Source organism: Macaca mulatta, chromosome 8, assembly GCF_049350105.2.
Source record: "Macaca mulatta isolate MMU2019108-1 chromosome 8, T2T-MMU8v2.0, whole genome shotgun sequence".
Lineage (NCBI taxonomy): Eukaryota > Metazoa > Chordata > Mammalia > Primates > Cercopithecidae > Macaca > Macaca mulatta.
The window spans coordinates 90,124,604-90,145,896 of NC_133413.1; the positions used below are offsets into that span (position 1 = coordinate 90,124,604).

Consider the following 21,293-nt stretch of genomic DNA (forward strand, 5'->3'; position numbering starts at 1 on the left):
TCATGACCTTATCACCTACCAAAGGTGCCACCTCCTAGTACTATCACCTCGGAGGTTAGGATTTCAACATATGAATTTGAGGGGGGTCATAAATATTCAGTTCATTGCAATTCTGCGTCAAAAAGACTGAAGCTATCACAGCTCACTCAGCAGACTTTAACTAGAAGAGGAACAACGTTACTATAGTAGAGAAATGGTACACTCCTAGCTTAACTAAGGTGAAGGGCTCAGCAGAAGTCCAGCAGAGTTCAACAGCAGCCACACCCAGAAATAAAACATCACTTTCTGTCACTTTTAGTAACAAGATTTCTCCAAAAACTCATATAAATAAAGTTCCCTTCTCTGATAAATGCCAGTCTGCTTTGGGAAAATGCTCTCCTTGATAGGTTTTCATTAATCAGCTTGCCCATGGACAAAAAACAATATTTCACTGTTCCTCAGGTTGCTGTAGGTTTTGTTTTTATAACTCCCCCCTTGCCTTGGTTTTATGACTGATCTCCAGCACATGTGAATAAATATCAGCCATGCTTTTAATTAAACTGAGTTATTCTTTGGTGAGATTATCCTGAATTTAATCAAGCTTCAAAATTGGCTTTCGTTTGCAGAGGGCAGGAATAAGTGACTACATCGGAAGTAGAGAGTCACATCCAAAATGTAGGAAAGTTTATAGGACAATTGACCCAGTTTCTACAAAAAGCCAATGAAGGGAATTTTAAAAATGAAGGGAGGATTGTACCAGATTAAAAGAGATTTGAGAAACACAAAAGTGAATAGAATATGTGGACCATATTTGGGTCCTGTTTTAAACAAAGCAACTGTATTCTTGAGACAATCATTAAAATGCAATTATAATTGTTAAGTATTTTAATAGAATTGTATTTATGTAAGAAAGGTTCATGCTTTTAGAGATACATGCTTAACTACAAAGGGTGAATTTAAATGATGATTGTCACTTCCTTTTAAAGATTTCAGCAAAGATGAAAAAGGAAAAAGAAACAAAAGCAATAAAGTTTTGGTAATTTCTTAACTTGACTAATACAAGTTCATTATTTGCTCTCTTCTATCCATTTGAAATAGTTTATGACAAAAATATAAGTACAATACTTCTATATTTTGATGTAAATGTTCAAGTTATTGAAATCCTCTTTCCAAAAGAGGACATTTCCTGTACATTCTAAATAAACCCAAATAACACATCTGCAAATCTCTGGGAAATTTCTTTTCTGCTGCAATAGGCAGCATTTGCCACCTAACTGCACATTGCTCTGTTTTTGCTGAACTGAACTAAAAAGATAGGTGTTGTTCAAGGAGTAATCAAACCAAAAACAGAAAAAGCCATTAAATATGTGACAAGAGAAAAAAAAAAGGAGTGGAATGGGGTTCTGTTGTCTACAGTTGAGTTCAAGTCTAATGTGTCTTTTTCTTCTTTTTCTTTTTCTTTCATTTTTTTTTTTTTTTTTTTTTGAGACGGAGTCTCTCTCTCTCGCCCAGCCTGGAGTGTAGTGGCACGAACTCGGCTCACTGCAAACTCTGCCTCCTGCGTTCACACCATTCTCCTGCCTCAGCCTCCTGAGTAGCTGGGACTACAGGCACCCACCACCACAACAGGCTAATTTTTTCTTTTTTTTTTTTTTTTTTTTTTTTTTTGTATTTTCAGTAGAGACAGGGTTTCACCGTGTTAGCTAGGATGGTCTTGACCTCCTGACCTCATGATCCTCCTGCCTCGGCCTCCCAAAGTGCTGGGATTACAGGCGTGAGCCACCAAGCCTGGCCAAGTTCAAGTCTAAAGTTACTGTCAAATTAAATTTTTGATGAAATTTTTTTAAAAAATACTACCTACATCGATCAATTCAATTCCACTTGATAAAACAGCAGGATGGGGGTGGTGGAAGTTCAGAGGGTCAGAAAATTAGTTAATAAATGACTAATGGGAGAATCTCCCAGGAAGGCAGTATAATAAAATGCTTTTGCTTTTCTCTTCCCTACATCCTCGTCCTCCTCTTTTTAGCTTGATTTAGAAAAATAAGGTTCTTAGGCAACTAATGTTATTGTACATATAATGCAATCCTCACAGTAGGGGTTCTGTTTAAAAAGTAAAATAAATTGAGGCTTGTGGGATAAACAGAGTGAGTCACCCTTCTCCTAGATTTCTCTTCCAGGCACTTCAGCGTTGTCTCCACTGTTTTCTCATTTGAGGGTTGTAAACTAAGATGCTGAGTGAAATCTCAAGGGGAACCAACTTCCCAGCTTCAATGGTGTCTAACTAATGTTCTCCCTGGATTCAAGCTGTAAATCAACTCATGGAGAGAAGGAAAAAGTTAGTAACAGTAATTGCTGCCAAGATAGTGAGTAGTTTTCAACATTATCAATGTAATGTAAAGATTCAGCTCATTAAATTTATATCAAGCCCTTCTTATGATTAGAACAAGTTTATTTCCAGAAAAGTTCAATTATAAAACTATCAATAGGATTTACTAATTTCAGTAAGTCATTTTGCTTCAGGGTGAATTATACCAATTATTAATACATACAAGTCCCATTTGGACATAAAGAAGACCCTAGGTAGATAAAAGAAAACAATAATTAACTAATAATTGTTCATTTTTAAATAACCAATTTTAGAAGAAAACAATAAAGTATGTTTGTTCTGTACTTCAGAAATAACTCTAACACACTGGCAAAATCCTGAGCAATACAGAGCTCACTGCTAATAAAGAACACTAGCTCTCCCTCCTTGGAATGACTTTCCTTTTGAATAAACCATATTAGACAGTTCTATTAAAGGACATATGATCCTTTTTTTATTAATCCTTTTTTTCCCATTAATCTATAAGAATTTAAACATGGCAAAATAATCAAAATGTTAATAAGTCAACCATTTTTTCATGTGTGATTATTTTAGATGCATCTCTAAATATCTTCAGCTGTAACTATTTTATATCCTAAATTTCTAAACATCTAAAAAAAATTCAGTGGATTTTATCTCTCATACTTCTTTTGTAATCAACTGAGGTCAGATCAAAACAATTAATTTGACCTTAACAATGTTTCTCTTATCACACTAACTTTTAATAATCACTTTAGGATTCTTTCCCGGGCACTTGATTATAAATAGCAGAAGATCATATGACTGTGTTAGATGGCATCAGCTAATCCTCCAAAGCAACTGTTACTCTCTGGTTTGGAAAGAAATCAACACCTCAGGCCTCCTCACAGAGATAATACACAATAGGCTGTAACCCACAATAATTAAAATTTCTGTTAGCAAGTCTTTGATTTCCACAGCTCCAGCTTACTGCTGTTAGAGAAAACAAAATTAACAAAATTAACAACGGCTATCTACTGTTGTGAGCTCCACTCATTTAGGTTCTTTGGGAATAGGGCAGGATATAAATAAATAAACACTGGTAAACAGCCTAATACCTGCTCCCAATACAAGCTAAGCAAAGGAGGTTAGAAGTATCAATATGGTTTCACTGGATTCAGCCATCTTGAATCATTTTCGACAGTGTATTATTTATTATTTCACAAAGTGTTTTTAACTATCTACCATGTGAATCATGAAACCAACCACTAGGAAGGGTATAAAGATATACACTACTCATTCTCTACCCTTCAAAGGTTTAAATGTATTGGAAACACTAAATATAGTCATAGTACTTAAAATTACTAAATATCCATGATGGCTTAGACAGTTCATACAGGATAACCCTTCAGTCTACCCAAATCCCTGCAAGACAGATACTGGTTGTCCTTAGTTTACATTGTGCAAATGTAGTACCTATTCTTTGAGTGTCCACCCATTCCCATCAAAACCATTTGCTTCAGGAAAAGCCGATCTCATCTCCAGACCTCTGGTGCCAACTGTATCTCTATGGTTAGATAAAACAGCAAATGCACTTTTATTATTAGAGCCAGTTGGGGTTATTTTTTCAAATTTTTTCAACAAAGCGTGATCCAAAATACACAAGATCATATTCACTGCCCCAAATTAATATTTTCTTAAAGAGATACGTGTTATATTTTCCTTCACCTTCTATTTTTTAGACGTTAAGGAGAAGCTTGGCTAGCATCACAAAAGTCTGAAACTTCATCAAATAAATATTTGTTGAATAAATTAGCTGAACAAATGAATGAATAAGTGAATAACATATTGAATATGAAATAATTTTTCTATTCATATTTTGCCCTTACTTTCCCATGTGAATATGCATGATAGCATATTGTAATGATAAAAGAAAACAAAAAACAATTTGATAATGGCACAGCCATTTGAATTTATTTGGTTTTTCTTAGCTGATTGACAATTTTGCCTAACATCTTTTTATTCTATGGTAAACCATATTAACCTACTCTCTTCTCTGTTTGACATTATTTAAAAATAATTCATAACTGATGTTAGGTGGCTAACACCTAGAAAATCAGAAATAGAAAAGAGTCACACATGTGACACTTAGGGCAGTAGAATGAGGGTTCTGTTTTCCTCATAGTGATCAAAAGTGCAATCGATTTCATTCAGCAGCCAACTACAGTTGTTAAAGACATTAATGCTATGACTTAGGGCCCTTATTCTCCAAAGAAGCTGAAGAATGTATAGAGATGACACACAGCCTGAGGGGAAATTGTGTGGTGGGGAGAAGAGAAATACTTTGAAGATATTAGTCACACAAACATGCTGAAGATCCTTCACCTCATAAGTGATAACTACTCCAGTGAGAGGTGATTAACTCTTACATTTAAAGTGGGAAATGCCTATATATACAGAGAAAATGGTTATTTATTTCCGGACCCTGTCAACTTCCATATCACTCTCTTGCTGTGTCATAGTCACAGACCTGTTCAAAGACAGGAACTGTAATTTCTAATCTTCCTGTTCAAGAAATAATTTTATTGATCTCCACTTCATCTTTTATTTTCCCCATGATTCAGCAGGTCAAAATTGTTCCAGTTCCAGTAGCATCCTATCATTCAGCAAAATGTCTATGAGGTTAAAATGTCTTACAAGTAAGTAGGAGGTGAAGAAATTTATTTCAGCACCAAGGAGAGTGCCCTGCTATCTTCAAATGGTTTTATGTGTTTGAAACTGTGTATTGTTCCAGAGGACAGAAAAAAAAAAATTGAAATGTGATTGGACAGAAAGCTGCTAAAAGCTTATTTTAATAAAAAGAAAAAAAATCTATTCATTTTTCTGAAATTAAAAACTCGCCAGGGTTTCATACCTGTTCATGATTGCAACAATGTGCTCTTCTTTCAGCTTTCAAGTATGTCAGAATTAGCGATTCTTTGCCTATTTTTCTAATATTAAAATCAGTTTCTGAATGGAATTAGACTGGCTCAATAAAGTCACAGAAGTGTTAAATTAGCAGTAATTAAAAGCTTCATGCAGCAACTACTAAACTCTTTCTCACCATTTTCAGAGCTGTGCACAAGGTAAATGCCTCAGTATATATTTAAGTCAAGTGAGAGAGAACAAATGAATGACTGGCATCCATTAAGTGAGAAGGAGGGACTAATGAATGCCTTGTTTGTAATGAAAGTCATTTTTTGCAACTAGTCTCAAAGATCCTCACATACGACATTGCTCAATCCAAAACTTGAACAAATCTTTCCTGGGCCTACATAAATGTAGTGTCTCTGGATCTCAGAAAAATAATGCCCCGGACCACACCTTTCATCTCTTCTAAGTTTTCCATGTAAAGCATTCTCCTTAGAGCCCTGGAAAGGTTACTAAAATTTTGACCCACTTAATCCTACACCTTCAGGGCAACATGGCATTCACCTGTGGTTTCCTTAATGCCCGAACCAGTCAGCCAACCTGGTTCTGCCCTGTTAAGAAATGGACAGGACGCAGGCCCCAGAGGTTAAACTTTCCTCCTCTTCCCCCATGTCCCCAGGTGGACCATAATTACCATCCCTATTCTCAAGCAACCAGGCAGCCCCTTCCTCTGTGCCAAGGAAAGAAAACACCATGCTTCCCTCTCCTGAGAGACCTTCAAGAGTTTAGAGATGCCTAGGTCCAGCTGTGCTAAAAGATGAAGGACAATAATGCAAGTCTGCTCTGAGCTGCCACCATAGCCAGACATAGGGTAGCCCTGAAAGACTAGAACCAAGGACAGAGCCAAAGGTGAAAGAAAATATGAAAAAGTGAAAACACAGTGTTTAAACAGAATTTTCCAAAAGCCTGCATATATTGAGGACTTCTCAAGCCTCTGAATCCTTTTCCATTGAATTGTGCAGTGGCACATGTATGAGCAAAGTCAAGACTCCTGGCTCCTAGGTAGGCACAGCCCAGTTCTTAGCTCCTAGGAAGCTTCAGGGCTTAAAGCGCCACTCTACTTGGACTGTACTATCAGGCCCCCAAAATGGGGGGAGCCGCCAGGGAAGGACTGATTTCCATTTCAAACTGCATTGTGGTACTTTGTACTCCAGCACCATTGGCCGATCAATATTTAATGCTTGGAGATTCTGACTCTGCGGGAGTCATGTCAGGGGACCTTGGGAGCCAATCTGCTTGAGCTTCTGAGTGATAATTATTCATGGGCTCCTGCCTCTTACTCTTTCTCTAGCACGGTCCCACTCTGCAGACTCAGTGCCTTATTCAGTCTTCTCTCTCGCTCTCTGCGCTGCTGTAGCCGGACCCTTTGCCTTCGCCACTGCTCAGCGTCTGCACATCCCTACAATGGCTAAAACAGCAATGGGTAAGGCACTGCGCCTCGTTCTCCGTCGGCTCTACCTGGAGCCCACCTTTCTTGAGCTCTAGAAGCATTCAGAGATATTTTATAAAGAAAAAGACGTTAATGGTAACACAGGACCAGGAAGGACAGGGCAGTTCTGGGGAAGGTGGGAGGGCAGAGAAGAGGTCTATGGAAATCTAAAGCGAAGAATTTCTTTTAAAAGGTAGAAGCAGGTAAGTTGCTCTCCTGTGGGTAGAGAATTTATTCTGTTTCCATATTTAAAAATTAGTACTCAGTCCTGAGGGGAGGAAGCTACCTTAACTGTTTGCTTTAAATGGGCTTAAGGGACGTTTTGGAAAGTGCTTTATAACGACCTTTTTTTTTTTTTTTTTTTTTTTTTTCTTCTCTAGTTTAAGAAGAAAATAGGGAAGGGGAGAAGGGAAGGTGGGAGAAAGGAAAAAGAAAATTGCAAAGTCAAAGCGGTCCCATCCCGCTGTTTGAAAGATGGGTGGGGACGGGGGGAGGGGATGGAAAGAACGGGGCACATTTTACGGTATTGTCTGGTCAGAGAAACCGCTAGTCCTGGGGTGCGGTGCAGGGAGGTAAGACGGCGGGGGACAAGGGTGGGGGCAGGACCTCCGCTCCTTTGTTTTAGGGCAAGGGAGGGGAAGGAGAGAGGAAGTCGCGGAGGGCGTGGAGGGCGCGGGTGGGCAGCTGCAGGGGCGGGGAAGCGCGCGGTGGGGAGGGTTGGAGGGACAGCGGCTTCGAAGGCGCTGGGGTGGGGTTTCTTTGTGTGCGGACCAGCGGTCCCGGGGGGAGGCACCTGCAGCGCGGGGCGCACAATGCGGACAGCCCCACCCAGTGCGGAACAGCGCAGCCCCGCCCCCCGCCCGGTGCTGCATCTTCATTCGAAAGGGGGTCGGGTGGGGAGCGCAGCGTGACACCCAGAAGCCCAGCCCTGCGGGGACAGCGGCGCCACGCCCCGCGCTCCGCGCTCCCTACTCCCCGCCGCGGCTTCCAAGAGAGACCTGACCACTGACCCCGCCCTCCCCACTCTGGCCTCATTGTTCTGCTTTTGAGAGAGATGGGAAAAGTGGGTTAACATTTTTCTTTTCGGAAGCACATTACATAGAGTGTTTAGACATAGACACAGATAAAGGGTTCTTTGAAGACCTTTGATCGTTTGCGGGAAAAGCTTCTGGAACCTAGGCATGTGTGTGTATAATAATAGAGATGACATGAAACCGTAATATAAAGCAAAAGAGGTCACAGTCTTAAGTTGAGCCACGCGAAATTTCCGTTTTGTGGGTCAGACAGTGCCAAATATCGGCAATTTCATAAGCTCAGAGAGACAGACAGTAGAGACACAGGATGACCGGAAAAGATTCCGGATTCAGGGCCTTCATCCGCAATTGGCCTTGTGCCTTGAGTGCCCATGGTTCTGGCGCTCAGTGGCCCCGGGGTGGACAGGCAGGGTGGGGCCTGGGGTCCTGTGGCAGCTGGAAGCACGTTTCCCCCGGGACTCGGTTGCAAGATGCGGAGACAGGGAAAGCTGCCGAAAGAGCTCCATCTGCGCGGCTCCGCCCTGCCCCACCCTCCGCACGGAGCTGGGGAGACCTCAGGCTCCGAGACTGGCGGGGAAGAGGAATATGGGAGGGGCAGTTGAGCTGTATGCAGTCCTGGAACCTCTTTTTTCAGTCCCGCAGTCCACAACGGTCCAAGCACCCCCTGATGTGCACAGACCCCCGGCGTGGCTCTCAGCCCCAGTACCGAGCTCGTCCCAGCTGAGCGGGTGGCTCTGCAGAAAAGCTGGCTCGAGCCCCTCCCGGCCACACAAAGGCGCGGCCCCACCCAGCCCCGGCGCGAGACCGCAGAGGTGACCCCTTCCCAGGGATTCAGGGAGGGCTCTCTCTTCTTGCCCACCCACGGTCCGCGGAGCTGGGGGCTTTTTTCCCCCAGCCCGAGCCCACCGCCCACCTCTGTTCTCTATGATTTTCCAGAATGGAGACCCCCCCGAGGGGCTTCTGTAAGGAAGACCCTCGCTCCTCCAGCGGGGCGCGGCTCGGCCCTACCCCTCCCAGCTGAGGCCCAGAGCCGCCTACTGCTGGCCGGGTGGGGGCGCACGTGGGGATTGGGTGCGTGGAGCGCAGCCAGCCCTGCAGAGTTCCGCGCCGCGCCCTGCGCTCCCCTCCCCGGAGCTGGGCGCTCGCCCCCGCGGTGCAGCCGGGGAGACTGGTTTCTGCGCAGTGTCCTGAGCTACCCCAGCTTTCCACAATTCGCAGTTCACCCGCACGTCCAGAAAGGTTCTGAGAATGGGTGGTGGGGGCGATCTCGCTTCGCTTTCTGCACCCCTCAGAAAGGTTTCCGCTGCGGGCTAGCGGCTGCAAACTCATCGTCATCATCAGTATTATTATCATTTAAAATCATTATTATTATTTGATGATTCAGTAGCCTTATTTGTTCTCATTTGTTCAAAAGGGACGTGGATTGCTCTTGGTTAAGGATTAACCCTTGTTGCGTTCACTTTGCTTCCTCCTAATTGCCCTCATCCCTTTCCCCCACAAAAAGGAAATTTTGTCTCCAGATGTTCATTTTAAGTTATAAAGCAAATATATTTTTGCTTCCTGCCAGCATTATGTATGTTCATGTGGCTAAGATACATGTGCAGGTGCTTGCTAAGAGCAGGGTTTGTGTGCCAACGATTGCTGGAAAATTCTCTGCAGAGAATTGTTTGTGGCTGCAATGGATGAGAATATACATATATAATTGAGATGTTGTGATCTTCAACATAAGGTTATATCTATAAATATATAAATATAGCTTATGCACAAAATTTTAATTTTCCCCGCGAAACTATTCTTCCAACTGCTGATTCTTGATACAGCCTCAATCCTACACAGATACATGGATCGTGAAATGGTAGCCTCCATCCCAATAAAAATCCCACCCCAAATACGACAAACGCAAGGATCCTTTCTGGCCATAATTTAACTGCATTTGCAAATCATGAAAAGAACACTACTTCTGCAGTATTAAAATAATAGATTTTGAAATTAATTCCAATTTCAAAGACAATCAATTAATTATCAAGGCGAGTGCTTTTTTCCTGATTCATTAAACAATTACGTATTCAGCATGATTGTAAGAGGTGCATATAATACTCCCCATTATCTTTTCTAATGAAGTGGGCACCTTCTGAATGGATATATAAGTAACTAGAAATGAAAAGCTGAGGATTTGGTCAGGATTTCAGGATAAAGCTGAAAGAAATGGCAGTAGTTTATCAGTTAATCTCATGTATTTAGTTTATACCAGGTGAGTAAGCTGAGCCTGCAGTAAACACTCTCTGACCCAGTGTAACACGTCGCAGATAGCTAGAATGACAGGATAAATTAATAGACCTGGTGGTGTTTGTCTATGCATGTTAACATTCTCTGAAAGTATCTTTTAAAATGATAATTAAGATTGGACAATTTGTGCTATTAAAATCTAGAACTTTAGTCATAATTCACAATGTTTTTACAATAATGTGACTTACACATTTATAGTAAATTTTTCTATTCTAAAACAGAAATGAGTGTTTTTATTGTTAGAGCTATTACCTCGTTAATATTTTTAGCAAACTTTTATTTGTCGCATTGAAAGCAGTTTTAATTACTTTGGGTTTTTATTTTTCAAATTACTAATGGATAGACTGTGGAATAAGCATTTGATCATTTGGCACAATGGGACTTCCCATCAAATAGCTCATGCTCAGTGATTAAAAAATGCTACAAGAGGCTACATTTTACTCAGATTCAGGAAATATCCTTTCAGAGTGCCACAAGGCTGATTCATATAATAAAGTAGTTTTCTTCCCTATAATTTAAGATCAAGTAGTTACTTAGGTATGTAAATACCTAGCAGTATTTAAATACCTATTTAAAACAGAATTTTAAAGTTAAATATGTACAACTAACAATGAAGTGGAAGATTACACTGTTATCTGTACAACTAACAATGAAGTGGAAGAATCAATTACATATTGAATGGAAGATTTTCTCATTGATAAATTCAGACCATCTTTAGGAAAATTCCGGATTTATCAATCACCATTATTTTTTACTTCAACTGAGTGTGACTGATCATATGCTCAGGCTACCTTGCTAGCTCATTGCTCACAAGAGCCAGAAAAAAGCTGGCCTCCGAGCCCGAGGAAGCTCAAAGCACAAACCTAGGCCTGGGCGTGGCCACCGGGAGCTGCTGATAGCGAACCCCAGCTCACACCAGTTTCTTTTTTGGTCGTGGGAAGAAAAACACATATTATCCTGTTGTCACAAGATCTGTGACCTTATATGAAAAATTCTAGAATTTTTTCATTAAAAAAAGAAAACACTGAATTAGCCAGTGACCTAGATGTTTTCAGAACCTAGACTGGTTCTGTCAGTTGGAAAACCTCGGTGTCTGCATTAACTTTTCACCACACTAGAGGGCAATCATGTTCTCTAAAAAAGTAGATGATTGATGTAAACCTAGTTCCAAATATTAATTGTTTCATAAAATCTTTTCTTTTACCAGGAACATTCAAGTGTTTATTCAATAAGCTGATGCCATGCTTTACCCTAGTGGATGAACAGAGCTTGTGCAATTTTCAAGGAGACAGGATGAAATGAGTGGTCATAATCTGAAAGTAGATACAGGCCCTGGTTAATAATTCCCTGATGGTTTTACTTCTCAGTTTTATTACATTGTTCCTATAATACCATTTATGTTACTTCTGAGATTTTGTAGTGGATAAATAGTAGAAAAATGTCAGTAGTAATAGCAAAATTATTTAGCAGCCGAATATTTTAATGCTTAAAAATAAAGGAATAAATTAAAGAAAATCATTGTTTACTTCTTCATCGATCTGAAATGTGCCCCCTGTTCAGAGCACATCTGAATATCAGAGTCTCCACCTGCAGAGAACATGCAGGTTAGTGAGTAAAACAGGCAGGTATGTGATAATGAGGAGGTGTACCAAAAACTGACTGCTATTATTTTTCCCATCTTCTAAGTCTGTCTTTCTTTTCCGTTTAAAGATACTTTTTAGAATCAAATACAACGTGATTTCAATCTAATTTTATCAGATTTCAACGATTATTGAGCATCTCCTTGTAGTGGTGTTCTGTTTATTAGAAAGTCGATGTTAATTTTAATGAAGTAAGAAGAAATATAAAGCATAAAGTAATTTGGGGTATCATCAAAAATGGATTTTTTAAATGTATGCATTGATAGAATTATTTTTCTATTACATTTTATGTAACTCTAATCCATCTGTAAAATATTTAATAGTGTCATATTACTGTGTTCCTCAAACTTTGATGTGCGTATGAATTACCTTTGATTTTCATTAAAATGCAAATTCTGATTCAATACATCTGACTTGAGGCAGACATTCTGTCTTCCGAACAAGCTCCCAGATGATGCTGATTCTGACCACCAAACACATCAGTTTTAGGGATATTAACTTGTAATATACAGGTACCCCTCATAGTAAGCTCTGGTATTATGCCTTAACATTTTTAAATCCATGGCAATCTTTACAAAATATTTTACTTCTGAACTCATATACCTAGGGATTTTATTACTCTGGGAATTATGTGTTCTGCACCATCACTCTCTCTTAATTGGATTTTTAAAATTATATTCATATTGCAGGACTCAGCAGAAGACCTTCGAGATAAAGGTAGAAAATAAGAATCTGGTTCTCTGTGTGAGCATGTGAGAGAGAGAGAGAGAGAGAGAGAGAGAGAGAGAGAGAGAGAGAGAGAGAAAGTCTGCCTAAGAAGAAATGAATGTGAATGCGCCTTGTGGGACAGTTGACAAGAATGATAAATCAATAATGCAAGTTTACTATTATTTATGAATAGCAATACTGAAGAAATTAAAACAAAAGATTGCTGTCTCAATATATCTTATATTTATTATTTACCAAATTATTCTAAGAGTATTTCTTCCTGAATGCTATGTGAGAAAATTCTTCAGAATTTATTATGACTGTATATTTGAAAAGAGTGTGTTTTCTTCTGCTTATCTAAGTCAATAAAGGATCTTCATTATTCAATTCTAACTTTCTAAGAAAGTCAACTTACAGATAAAAAAAGAGGATCTTCAAGGAATAGAATCAAAGACATAGTCAGGTCTCCCATGCAGTGACTGGCTGACCATGCAGCCATCACCACCTTTCTGGAAATGTTATGCTGCAAAAATAATACGATACCTGAAATATCTCAAATTAAAAATATAGCATTTCCCAAATAGGGCACTAAAAACATGATCCCAAATAAAACTAGCTTCAGGGTTTGCAGAATATACTGTTACTCAACACAAAGTTGGACTAAGTCTCCAAGTTAGCCATTCAGTTGTTAACAGTTCATTTCAGGGTCTCTCAGAAGCTGGGAAACTTTCCATGTTTGCAATTTCTTGTACATTGAAGGAAAGGAAGACACACTAAGACAGCATTACAAAAGTAATTCATGTTTTAAATATTAAATTCTGGCAGTCGGGCGTGGCTATCTGTATAACCTCATTTGGAGATGACAAAAATCTAAACTTGAGGACCTCGAGCCAATAAGTCTTCCTATTTCTTTACTCGAAAATTTTCCTGCAATGGTGCTTTCTTTCAACAGTTTTTCTGGTGTATTCATATATTCCAGATTCTCTATGGGAAGTAACTTTTATCGATTGATTTAACCCTTGTATAGCACATATAACATGCAAGGCAGTGTTCTAAGAACTTTCCACATATTAACTGTGTTAACCACCTAACAATCCTAAGAAGTAGGTTCTATTACAGATACGGAAACTGAGGCACAGAAAGTTGAAGTATCTTACTCAAGATCACACAGTTAGTCAGATCCAGAATTTGGGCCCAGGCCATCTGGCTTCGGAATTTATGTTTCACCAAATCCTGCTAGTCTCGTATCTGTTCCATGTTAGAGGTGCTCCCACTGCAGAGGTCACACCTGTGATACCACCATTTTATTTAAACAGACCTGAGATGGTCTTCTCCTTTCTGATCACAGACTCACCTTGAAGAGAAAATACTTCCAAATTGATGATTAGTTTTAACAGCTTATCTGGAGCTTATTCAAATAATTGTCATGATTTAGGATTTGGGAGAAAGAGCTATGCGGCCGTGTGGGTTGTAATGTATGAGACACGTGGCATTCTGCAGGCTCAGCACAGCATCGATTTCTGGCATGAACACACTCTGATGACCAGTTCCAGATATAACGTTGACTTAATCCCCTCAGTCCCATCACAGTTAGCACATTTCAGAATGGCTCCTTAACTACTTCCATAGGCCACAAATATTCAGTTTTAACATTTTGTTGAATAAAATAAATTTACACATGCACATTTAATATAACAGATATTATTTCAAGATTTTCTTCATATTATTACCACCGAAGCAGGCAGGCAGCCAGGAGAAAACCGTAGGAAGGTTCTGAATCCCTTGTGAAACATTTTTAATTATCTTTTAATAAAGGAATCAGGCCCTGTCATTTGTCAAGGAGACATTTGCAGTAGTAAAACTTGTGTTTATAATAACCATTTTTATTAGTCATGATTAAAGATAACATTTTGTGTACATTTGTTCTCACAAAACACTTTTATGTGAATGTAAAGGTTAATTAATGCATTTCAGCAATCATTTTGCTAGTCATCTGGAAATATAGCTTCTCTAGGAATTGTACTTAGAGAAGGAGTCACATATTATACTATAAAACGGTAACAAAAATATTTTAAGTTTTTCCTCACTTGTTGTTGACTTCCAGAGTAAAATATTTAATACTCTGGAAAATTGTAGGTTTCAAAATTTATTTATGGCAAGAAATAGATAATTACAGTTCTCATAGAGCAAATTTAAAGTAATTTATTTTTATAGAGCAAGAATATTGCCTAGGACTGAATTTTTTTTTACAAAGATTGTAAAACAAGGCCTGCAAGAGTGCCTATTTAGCAGTTATTCTTCTGGAATAATTATATTTTGGATGTTGGAGTTTGTACATTATCCATTAGGACAAGTACCCAATATAACAATAGATCATCAGGATAATAAATCTGTCTATCTTTTAGTTGTAAGTCTTTATATCAGGATAAAGAGAATTGAGTAAAATTTATCTAAACCTAGTCCCACAAATACTTTTACAAGAGAGCGTGTTAAAGTGTAAATTAAATTTTTATTAGCATTCTACTCTGTCTTTTGGAAGATTTTTTTTTTTCCCTGTGAAATGCAGCCATAAAGTTTAACTTCCATTAACAAAGCTGCTCACGGTAAACCTATTATAATAATAGTTTTCCAGTTTGGGCTTCCTAGTGAGGAGCAACCTAACTCACATGAAACAACCCCAATTTATAATATATTGACTGTTACAAAACTGAGACCAGAAAATCCCATCATGATGATACTGTTATCATTTCTAGACTCTCAGGGGAAGAACATCAATCATCTCAGACACTGTTAGGATAGACTTATTGCAGCCTCCCTGGTAACTCTGCTTCAGAACATAATTATTTTTATTACTGCAGAGTTATTTTTATTTCCAACAAATGTATCTACTGTTATTATTTCAGTCTTACAGCTTTATCTGAGAATTTCCAATTAGTACCCTTCTCATAATTCAAATACATGAAAAATTACCAAAGTTGTTCTCGTCTTTTGATGACATATTACATGATCCTGCACTTTTGTCACTTTAAAAATTATCTTTTTATTCTACTTCTGATGATTTTTTTCTTACATAGTTTTTAAAAAGGAGCAGGCAAGCATAGAAGACTAAAAAATGTTCGAAAGAAAAATTAAACTGCATGATCTATCTATATGGGACCTTGCCTTTTTTAGAAAACATTCACCTGCTTCATCCTTTTTAATCTTCATATAATCCCTCTGAGATGGGCATAGTACACAAGTTGTCTTATTTAAAGATTGGTGAATTTAAGCTCAAATAATTTATTCAGTGGCAAGCCTCAGAGGCAGACTCGGGACACAGATCTAATGTATATTATATATATAGTAATATATATGTATTACATATAATAAAGTTGTATATACTATTTACCTATTATAAAATATTTATATGTAATATATAAATATGTTATATATCATGTATGTGCCTATTTCATACATATATACACATTCATACAAAATAAGGTTTAGCACTGCCTCCACTGTCCTGTCATAAAACATGCACAGTGAGAAAAGCCACACACTAGGCATATTTGTCTTCAGTTTAAAGTAATTGATAGTGTCACTAACTAAAGTAAAATGGATTGGAGCACCAACTTTGTTCTGAAGCCTGTGCTAGGTATTACGAGAACAAAAATAAAAATGTTCCTCACTCTTGGTGGATTTAGTCTTTTGCAGAAAAAAAAAAAGATCCTGTACATGTCAAATGTATAACTATAAATGGAAGTCACCATCTCACAATTTCACCATCTTAACAGTTTTATTATACTGCCCTACAATATTACAAGATAGTACATAATGATACACTAGCAATATCAACTAGGAAGTACTAAGATCCACCAAAAGGCTGAAAATTTTAAATATTTAATGAGTCCATCAACCAATCTGGCCAGATAATTCTTTAATTAAAATGCCTCCCAAATTTTGCTGAGAATCAGCAGTGTTTGAGGAGCTAGCTTCCACCCCCAGAGGTTCTCACTGCATGGGTCTGAAGCAGGTCCCATGGATTTGCATTTCTAACAAGCTCTCAGGTGGTGCTGATGAGGCTGATTCCAAACCACACTTGGAGTAAACCTAAAATAGCAGTGACCTGTAAGGTCCCCAGGCAGCAGGCCAGAACAGCATGTGAGTTACCTCCTCTCTGGAACTCTGCAACAAGGCATCAAGAGGTCAGAGCCTAAGTTCCCATCAGCTCTGCCTTTCTCCACCAGTGCTGCTGGTGCTGCATGGAAGCAAGAGCCCAGAAGGGATTCTGAGTTTTAGTCTTTACTCCCGCTGACTCACCTTGGTCAGGTCAATTTTTCTCTCCGTTCCTCTAATTCAGCATCTGTAAAATAGCCATGTGAACTGCCTTGTCCATATCAGAAGGTCTTTTTCAGACTCAAGGAAACAAATGTGAAAGTGATTACTGTCTGTCAAGAATATATACAATATATATATATAAATGCAAGAAGTTGAGTTTTTAAATTGTCATTAGATATAATATAAATACCCATGTGCATGCATTTAGAATGAGTAAAGAGGGAACAAGGAGCACAATCAAAAACTGAGTCATTTGCTTTTTGAAAAATACTTTCTAAGTAATGAAAAGTGAAAGAAAATGTTACTTGAGTCCCTCTGACAACAGCATCAGACATTTTGCAGTTCTTGTGATTAGAACCCACCTGGCCAGCCCTTCTTCCTCCTAAAGAAGAGCCTTCTTCTTCTTAAATGAACGTTGGCTCAGAAGAAGCAATTAACTCATCCATCGTTTTATTATAGTCAGTCCACACCCAACTTTTCCCCAACTCAATCTGCTTTAAGGGAAGGGTGGTAAGTGGTGGCCCAAGATGGCAGCCATCAAGCTTAGAGAATCTCTGGAAGCAGGTGTGCCCCCAGCAAGTAGACACTGAAAATAGGAGAAGGCTGATAAGCCAGAGATAAAACTCAGTACTTACTTTGCTTCTGGTCCATGTCTACCCCTTCCTGGCACAACCTTGACACTCTACCCTATGGGTCCACCTTCCTGAGATGGTACAAACTCTGCTTAGACAAAGCAGCCCATGTCCAAATATGTTAAAGTTTAGTTTAAAGCTGCGTTCAAAAGTTAAAACAAAAGTGTAAAGCGCTGTGCAATTAAAAGTAATCAGCTTGTCTTGGAACTCAAAAGAATGTAAAATCCTATGAAAATTAAAAAGCAGTACCACAAGTTCCCCCCAAAAGTCCTTAGGTCAGTAACTGTTCCTGTTACAGGTAAGAGAGAGCTCTAGTGGATTAGAGGCGTGTGTGGGTATCCAGTGGGCATGGTTTTGAACCATGCTCCACTACTCACTATCTGAGAATTCTTAAGCAAATTTATTAATCATTTCTATATTACAATTTTCTCAGTTATGAATAGGAAAACAACACCTAAATCACATGGTTGTTAAGTAAGCAATTGATTGTTGAGCATTTGGTAATCAAAAATATTAATCCCCTTCCCTGATTCCCTAGGTAAATGATGAAAATACTAAATAAAAATAATAAAAATTTAAAGTAAACATCTCAATTCTTATACTTCATTAATTTCTACATGTATTACAAACCTAGAAATTACTTGGAATTGAGGAAATGATTACTGCTCAATAATTCTCCATGGTAGAGGGAGAGTTGGTATCAATCTATCAGACAGCAGCCAATGTAGTATATCTCCAAGGAAAAATCCATTCTACGCAGTGCCAGAATTTAATAGTTAAGCATTTTATCTTGGTCACAGCACAATAAGTAAGATGGGTATTTAAAATAAAAGTATATTTATCTTGCATATATTTCTTATTTCATGTTTCCCTGTCATATTTTATATGTCACCCTACTTCAAATACCTATATGCCTTCAATAAAACTGAGCCTTCTTGCTTACCCAAGAAGGTTCATCATTCAGTAGAAATAAAAAATGACTTTAGAAATATTAAAATATAAAAGTCTACACTGAGGTCTTTTGAATGCAGGAAAAAGAATTATATCACACACACACACACACATATATACATGCACGCATGCATACACACGCACAGAACCTCTCGTTCTTTCTTAACATCTTATCAATCCATAAGGTTTCACTCCCACCCCATATCACCTGACTGTGCACAATATCTCATTGCCACCTCCCAGTCTCCTCCATGCCTGGCACCCTCCTGGCTCTCCTGCTTCCACTTTAAACACCCTTCCTTCAGCTAGATCTTTTCTTTCAGGGATCCTCCAGTTACTTTCTTATCTGGATCAATTTAGCCTTCCACTTCTTCACCCATTAGAGGATGAGCACGACAAAGACACTTGAGTCAAATAATACAAACAGAATATACCTTAGAGGAGTGTGGTGACGAAAAGGATATGGATACTTAAGAGTTTAGGACTATTATCTCAACCACACATGAAAGCAACGCCTTTACAATCAATAGTGTTTCAGGTACCAATCAATAATCTGTTACTGCTATTTTTAAAATCTATAAGGTATCAGTAAAATGTAATTACTAGAGCAACAAAGATATCTTGTGGAATAAAATTAGTATTCATCTAGCATCTGAGTACAAAGGTTTAAGGGAGGATAACTACCAATAACAAAGCATTTTAAGCATTTTGTTTTGCCTCCAAAATATCAAATCATGTAAATGTATGTACGGTACATAAACCAGGAATTATATTTATGACATAGCTGCAGACATATTAAGAGAAATATGTGCTTATACTTACTAGTATAGTACAGTTCTTTTTCATATTAGATACTGTTGATAATCTGCATATAAAAATCCTCAGTATTTTTTCACATTTATAAGCCATAAAATACAGGTAATAAAATATGTTCTACTCTCTCATAAACATGGAATAGTGACAAAGGAGGAGCTTTATATGAAAGCACCATTACAATTTAAACTCTCACAAGGTCATAATATATTGCACTAAGCAGGAGAGTTCAGCTTTGAAAAAAATGTAGGCATTTCTCTTATTTTAAAAAAAAAAATTCTAATGAGGTTCTGGAATGCAGAGCCAAAGCATAAAGGTGGAAATAAAAGAATTGCAAGTCTTAGGAACCAAAGACTTGGTTGATGATGTTTTTCAAAAAAGGTTTTGTGGTAAAACAAATAAGGTAAATGAAATTCAGTATTTAGGATGAAAAGTTTTTCTAACTTCAGAAACAACATTGAAGAAATATTGAACTAAGCGGCTTTGAAGGAATCAGATTCCATTTGTTGAAATTTTTCTGAGAATGAATTTTTTTAAGACAGTGTACACAGTTACAGTGTGTATTCGTTATGGATTGTGGCAAGCTGTATTACAACTTACCCAAGGTAAGAAATAAGAGGCCGGGCACGGTGACTCATGCCTGTAATCCCAGCACATTGGGAGGCCGAAGCGGGCAGATCACGAGGTCAGGAGATCCAGACCATCTTGGCTAACACGGTGAAACCCCGTCCCTACTAAAAATACAAAAAAATTAGCCGGGCGTGTTGGCGGGTGCTTGTAGTCCCAGCCACTCGGGAGGCTGAGGCATGAGAATGGCGTGAATCCGGGAGGCGGAGCTTGCAGTGAGCCGAGATCCAGCCACTGCACTCCAGCTTGGGTGACAGAGCAAGGCTCCGTCTCAAAAAAAAAAAACAAAAACAAAAAAAAAAAAAAACTGGACTTTGTGTCCAGCTTGCATAGCTGAAAAGAATAAAAACAAAAACCTGTCCACTTAAACTCATTGCAAAAAGATGTCACTCCTACAAATAACAAAGAGCCATGAAATTATTCTATCCAGAAAACTATATGTTTCATCCCTTTGGATAAATTTTAGAAGTGAACTACGAATACATACGGTGAGGATAGCCAGCTAAAAAGTCAAGGAGGATTTCTCAAATTTGCTGCTCAGAAAGATCATGCTCTCCACAAAACAAATAAGAGCAGGCTTTCCAAGTCAACCTTGAATCCAGCTTTCCTTGATCTTTCCTTCTTGTGAACTCTCACAAGTTTACTATCTAACAATGAATTTGACTACTAGCCATATACCATCTTGTAGCAATATTTGTTATCATGTCCCTTGTTATTTATCATTCACCTACTCTGTTTGAGCCAGCTACAAGTCACATGTCCCATGCACTTTTTCCTATTTGATTTTTATAGCACTTTGAGACATGTCTCATTATTCCTGATTGACAGGAAAGAAATACAGAAGCCATGGAAAGTTGAGTGACTTGCTTCTGATCACAAATGTGGGCCAGGGAAGAGCCAAGTTTCAAATCTAATGCTCTTTCCACTGCACTCTAGATTCCTCATTTTGAACTTCTTTTTTTTTTTTTTTTTTTTTTTTCACTATAGACTTTTTTCCACATTTTGAACTATTTTTTTATTTTTTTGCACTATAGACTTTTTCTTTTCTCTTATACCCAACTATACTAATGACTTCTTTTAGGCTAGAAACTTGTTTCACTTACTTTGTCTTTCTTCACATTGCTGCATTTTTTACCAACATGTATTGGGTACTTACTGGGTCAAGTACTGTGATTGTGCCAAGTATCTTATAGGAGGATTATCATCCTCATTTTTACAGGTGAGAAAGGAAAGGAGGTAAAGTCACAGCCGACGAAAAATGGTAGCACTAGGATTTGAAACAAATCAGTCTGACCCAAGTTGACCTCGTTAAACACTGTACACATAGTCTTTAAGAGACATAGTGAGAGCTCTAACTGTGTTTGGTGATTTGATTATTATGACAAAGTAAGTAAGAGAAGCAGGGAGAATTATAAGAAATAAGGCTCCACAACACTTGGCTATAGCAAAGCCCCTTAAAACTTCAAAAGGTCACCCAAAGAATAAAGAACAGGCAGGGCTCGGTGGCTCATGCCTGTAATCCCAGCACTTGGGAGGCCAAGGTGGGTGGACCACCTGAGTTCAGGAGTTCGAGACCAGCCT

General features: G+C 38.5%; 1 protein-coding gene across 1 annotated transcript in view; it reads left to right on the forward strand.

Annotated features, from left to right (window-relative positions):
• The first annotated feature begins 6,623 nt into the window (after nucleotides 1–6,623).
• The window catches only part of STMN2 (stathmin 2), a 54,565-nt gene continuing 39,895 nt past the window's right edge, over nucleotides 6,624–21,293 (forward strand). The window contains exon 1 of the mRNA NM_001265775.1: nucleotides 6,624–6,698. Within this exon, the coding sequence (NP_001252704.1) occupies nucleotides 6,680–6,698 (19 nt within the window). The 5' untranslated portion in view covers nucleotides 6,624–6,679. The remainder of the gene's footprint in view (nucleotides 6,699–21,293) is intronic.